This window comes from Oncorhynchus tshawytscha, linkage group LG07 (assembly GCF_018296145.1).
Source record: "Oncorhynchus tshawytscha isolate Ot180627B linkage group LG07, Otsh_v2.0, whole genome shotgun sequence".
Lineage (NCBI taxonomy): Eukaryota > Metazoa > Chordata > Actinopteri > Salmoniformes > Salmonidae > Oncorhynchus > Oncorhynchus tshawytscha.
This window is the reverse complement of record NC_056435.1, coordinates 11,908,182-11,913,802: the sequence shown is the minus strand read 5'-3', so window position 1 is coordinate 11,913,802 and position 5,621 is coordinate 11,908,182. Positions and strand designations below refer to the sequence as shown.

Below are 5,621 nucleotides of genomic sequence, written 5' to 3'. Positions count from 1 at the left end.
CTGGAATGGTTATGCACATTTTTATTAATACACTTTTGACTGAATGTGTGTGTACTGGGTGTGGTATATGGCCAATATACCAGGGCTAAGTGCTGTTCTTATACCCGAACGCAACGCAGAGGGCATAGATTCAGCCCTTAGCCGTGGTATACTGGCCATATACCACAAATCCCCGAGGTGTCTTATTGCTATTATAAACTGGTTACAAAGTAATACGAGCGATAAACAATAAATGTTTTGTCATACCCGTGGTATACGATCTCATACACCACGGCTTATAATGGTCATTATATCATTTCACATGTATTTTATGATTTCACATGTCTCCAGACCTTTGTGACATAAGGTCTACCACTAAAACTAGTAGGGCATATTACAAAATATTAAATATGGTTCCTCATAGGCTAATAGAAACGAGAGCTGGGGTGTCCAATTGCAAAGTTAAATGACCATGTATTTCAGTGTGAAAACAGATAACCGTTTACAAAGCATCCACACACGCGCAAACGTGATTTCTGGACATGGAGACGTTCTGTGGCACCAGAGCAAGCAGGCATGCACGGGTTAATTTAAACTGGGGGCGGAGAATCTAAAGCTTGACCAGCCTTGTAACACCGGCTACATGTGAACGTGATGCCAATGTGACAGCTGTGCGTGTACGGTCCGTGGTGTGACTGCGGTCTGTATTTAATGGACATTTATTTGCAGATTAGCAGAATGCGTAGAGAGGCTTTATACGGTCTTAACCAGTGCTGAAAGAGTTTATACTTTGTAAAAAATAACACTTAATTCATTCATATTTTTGAACTCGCTGGATAGCAATTGATATTGAATATGGAGCTGTTTGCAACAGTTGATCAGGGGGGTTGCATTTTGGACATGTCCCATCTGAATCTGGAGAGCTTAAATTTGGACACTGTCGGTGACGAACGGAGGAGAGTGACCCGACAACTCTACCTGTATAACAACCGACTGATTGTGTTTCCCGCTTCGGTATGTCTATTCTCCAATTTGGAAGTTCTGGATATAAGCAACAATGGATTAACGGTTCTCTGTGAGGACATTCAACGTTTGTCAAACCTCAAAACACTCATAGCCAAGAACAACCGTTTGAACGAATTCTCGTTCCCAAATGAATTTGGGTCCATGCAGATAGACACATTGAACTTCAGTGGGAATATATTTGAAGAGGTGCCCATTCAGTTTCTAAAACTCCAGCGATTAAAATATCTGTCTCTTGGGGGTAATAGACTCAAAGCTATCCCCTCAGAGATAGAAAATGTTACCAGGTAAGACTACTGATACATTATAGCGGCAATAGAGTTTTAATAATGTAGGCTAACGGTATTAGTTACAATGAAACTAACTACTTACACCATAGTACCCCATGTAACGTTAATTACCATGCAATCATAGGTTTTATAGGCACTTAATATAAATGGGGACTATGGTGACAACAACATCTATGCCTGACGAAGTGTTTGGGTTGTTGAAATTTAGATGAGCTTTAAGCTTTTAAGCTTCTGAGCTTATACACTCGTTGCTTCTAATAGCGTAACGTTGGGACGCGAATAAAGAATAAAGAAAGAATAAAGAAATCGCCACATCAAGGTTACGTTGCCCTTATCAAATATATTTTAGTCATTTAGCATACACTCTTAACCAGAACGAGAGTCCCATAGGGCGGCGCACCATTGGCCCAGCGTCGTCTGGGTTTGGCGGGTGTAGGCGGTCATTGCAAATAAGCATTTGTTCTTAACTGGTTTGCCTAGTTAAATAAGGGTTAAATAAAAATGTAAAATACGAGCCATTAGGGTTGAGTGCCTTGTTCAAGGACTCATCGACAGATTGTTCACATAGGTCAGGGATTCGAACCAGCCGCCTGACACTTACAAGCCCATCACTCTTAATCGCTAGGCTACCTGCGCCTTACCTGATAATAGCATGCCCATAATAGCCATTATGTAGTAGTAGGCTTGAATAATAAACTCTGTTGCTGTCTTAATGAAATGCCTGGGACTCCATAACTACAGCGGTAATGTCAAGGTGTGCATTTAGGAACTAGATGGCGAGGGTTAAGATAACGGGCAAATACATTTGCATAAAATCAATGCTGTTGCTGTATTCAGCTAGATAGGTTCCACATCTTGGTGCTGCATTGACACAAATCTTTGGAATCAGCTCATCAGTGTAGCTTAGCCTGTCTGGCTGGCTGTGTGCCATGTTACAAAACAAGGTCATTTGACATATTGCCCACAGTGGGGGACTGGCACCATGAGAGATGAAAATTGGGGTTTAGGACTTGGAACAGAGTGGATAATAAGTTATAGACTAAAGATAAGATGAGAAGGTCAATTGGACACCCCCCAAAAGCATACAGCAGTTTCAGACTGTATTGAGGCTAAATTAGCAGCTGTGCTTTGCATCATAAGGCCTCCCATCTTGACGTTTCTCTCACAGGATTTCTCGTTCTCTTTCTCTCTCTCTCTCTCTCTCTCTCAATCTCCTTCTAAAAGGAGAAGACGTTTTACAATCAGAGTTCTTTTACAAACATCTCTTCTCTTCATTCTGTATCTCTTCCGTTGACATAAATTGTCAAACACTGGAGTTAACTTCTTAACTAACTCTCCCTCTATCTCCTCTCTTTTTCTTCTGTTGTCAGCTTTATCAGAGAAAGTTGGCAGGTGTTCGCTCTGGAGGTGTTCAAGAGTTTAGTATGTGTGTCAACAGCAGTTCTCCAAAAGCAAACAGACCACTCAGTCCAATCTTTGAACCCTGGAATTTCAACATGCTTCTTCTGGATTTAGACAACTGTTTGGCCATTCTTGACCTTTGAACATAGTGCATTATATAATCCACGTAATAATTCACATTTCCTGTTGCTGCGGGATTATTTTTATGCTGTAGAAAACTGGTTCAAATGAAGATACTACATCTGTATGTTAATTTAGCAATGTTCCCTGTCATTCCAAGCGTGAAGAAAAACATATTTTCTTTCTCTGATCTGATGCAGTCTGGAGATGCTTTATTTGGGTGGGAACCTCATCACCTCCATCCCCCCAGAGCTGGCCAGCCTTCACGGTCTCAGATACTTGGTCCTTTGTGACAACCGGATACAAAGTGTACCCCCCCAACTCACCAGGTGAGGGCCATCCCATAAGAGAAACACTGACTTTACATAATTTATTAATTTGACCGACAGTTCTTTTTTTCTTTTTCTTTTTTAACTTGGGTCTCCTGTGTGTCATAAGACTGTGTTAGCCTGCTGAGCTAAAGCCATGATTCACTGTCATGTCTGAATATGTCTGTTTGTAGACTCTACTCCCTGCGCTGCCTCAGTCTCCATAACAACCTACTCACCTACCTACCGCGGGAGATCCTCAGCCTGGTGCACCTGCAGGAGCTCAGTCTCCGCGGCAACCCCCTGGTGGTCCGCTTCATCAAGGACATGACTTACGACCCTCCCTCCCTGTTGGAGCTGGCCGGACGGACCATCAAGTCCTGCAACCTGCCCTACCACACCAATTACCTGCCTGGAAACCTGGTGCATTACCTGGACCTGGCCAGCAAGTGTCCCAACCCTAAATGTACCGGTAAGTGGAGGAGAGGGGACAGGTTTAGGTTACATACTTATGTACTAGTATTTGTGAGTGGATCAGAGGAGGCTCGTCCAGGGAGGAAGAGGAGGCTGGTCCTCCTCAATAATTTGAGGAAAATTTCAAATGAAACATGTTCAAAATCCTCTTTGAAAATAAAATCAAACCTTGAGATATTTGTATTGCTCTCATATTGTTGTGCTACTTGTCTCCTTCCTCTCAGGTGTGTACTTTGACTCATGTGTGAGGCACATCAAGTTTGTGGACTTCTGCGGGAAGTATCGGCTACCCTTCATGCACTACCTGTGCTCCCCAGAATGCACCTCTCCCTGCAGCTCCAACCCGCAGAGCGACGCTGAGTCGGAGGACGAGAAGTGCGTGTCGGCCAACAGGCTGCAGAGAGTGCTTCTGGGATAGAAGAAAGTGGAACGTGAAAGGACCTCGAGTTCACTGACTCACATACTGGATGATGGACAGTTTCCATGACTCCCAACTCACTTGACTAACCCAACTTCTCCTGTGCCATACACGATAAACACCGACACTGAGCTGTTCACTTCCAATAGAGTGCCACATTCAACATGAGATGTAGGATTCCTCAAGGAGTGATTGTAAAGTAAATTAACCACAGTTTATCATTTATTTTTTTCGAGCCGTAGTGTTTTAAACATCTAACTGAAGCTTATGGAGGACTGATTTTGTTGTGGAGCACTCATCAAATGTATTTTAATGTAGAGCCTCAGTTTGTAGTTTCTGTGTTAACACAAATCTTATCATTGACATATCATTGACATGAGTACTGTTCTGTTAACTGGATACATAAGATAATGCTGTTTTTTAAAATTCATTTGTTATTGAACCTTTATTTAACTAAGCAAGTTATATTCTTATTTACAATGATGGCCTATCAAAAGGCAAAAGGCCTCCTGTGGGGACGGGGGCTGGGATTAAAAAATAAATAACATTATAGGACAAAACACACATCACGACAAGAGAGACAAGACAACACTACATAAAGAGAGGCCTATGACAACAACACAGCATGGTAGCAACACAACATGGCAGCAGCACATCATTGTAGCAGCACAAAACAGGGTACAAACATTATTGGGCACCGACAACAGCACAAAGGGCAAGAAGGTAGAGACAACAATACATCACGCCAACCAGCCACAACTGTCAGTAATAGTGTCCATGATTGAGTCTTTGAATGAAGAGATTGAGATAAAACTGTCCAGTTTGAGTGTTTGTTGCAGCTCGTTCCAGTCGCTAAATGCAGCGAACTGAAAAGACTAGCGACCCAGGGATGTGTGTGCTCTGGGACCTTTAACAGAATGTGACTGGCAGAACGGGTGTTTTATGTGGAGAATGAGGGATGCAGTAGATATCTCAGATAGGGGGGAGGGAGGCCTAAGAGGGTTTTATAAATAAACAACCAGTGGGTCTTGCGACAGGTTTACAGAGATGACCAGTTTACAGAAGAGTATAGAGTGCAGTGATGTGTCCTATAAAAGAGCATTGGTGGCAAATCTGATGGCCGAATGGTAAAGCTGCATCTAGCTGTTCATACCTGGGACAATAATTGTGGCAATAATCATTCCAATGTGAAGAATTTAGCATGATGATAATAGTGTAATACTGCAAATTTTGAGAGGCAATAAATAGGCCATAGTGGCGAAATCATTTGAATTTAGCATGTGCAGATGATGATGTGCAAGTAGAGATACTGGGGTGCAAAAGAGCAAAAAAATAACTATATGGGGATGAGGTAGTTGGGTGGGCTATTTACAGATGGGCTGTGTACAGGTGCAGTGATTGGTAAGCTGCTCTGACAGCTGATGTTTATAGTTAGTGAGGAAGATATAAGTCTCCAGCTTCAGTGACTTTTGCAATTCGCTCCAGTCATTGGCAGCAGAGAACTGGGAGGAAAGGTGTCCAAAGTAGGTGTTGGCTTTGTGGATGACCAGAGAAACATACCTGCTGGAGCCCGTGCTATCGGTGGGTGTTGCTATGGTGACCAGTGAG

At 42.7% G+C, this 5,621-nt stretch overlaps 1 protein-coding gene across 1 annotated transcript; it reads left to right on the top strand.

The window, feature by feature from the left end:
* Window positions 1–635: 635 nt before the first annotated feature.
* LOC112253981 (leucine-rich repeat-containing protein 58) lies at window positions 636–4,443 on the top strand. Its single transcript, XM_024426154.1, has 4 exons — window positions 636–1,289; window positions 3,014–3,142; window positions 3,316–3,593; window positions 3,820–4,443. Exons 1-4 carry the CDS (start codon window positions 835–837, stop codon window positions 4,011–4,013), a joined length of 1,056 nt encoding a protein of 351 aa, XP_024281922.1. The 5' UTR covers window positions 636–834; the 3' UTR covers window positions 4,014–4,443.
* The last annotated feature ends 1,178 nt before the right edge of the window (window positions 4,444–5,621 follow it).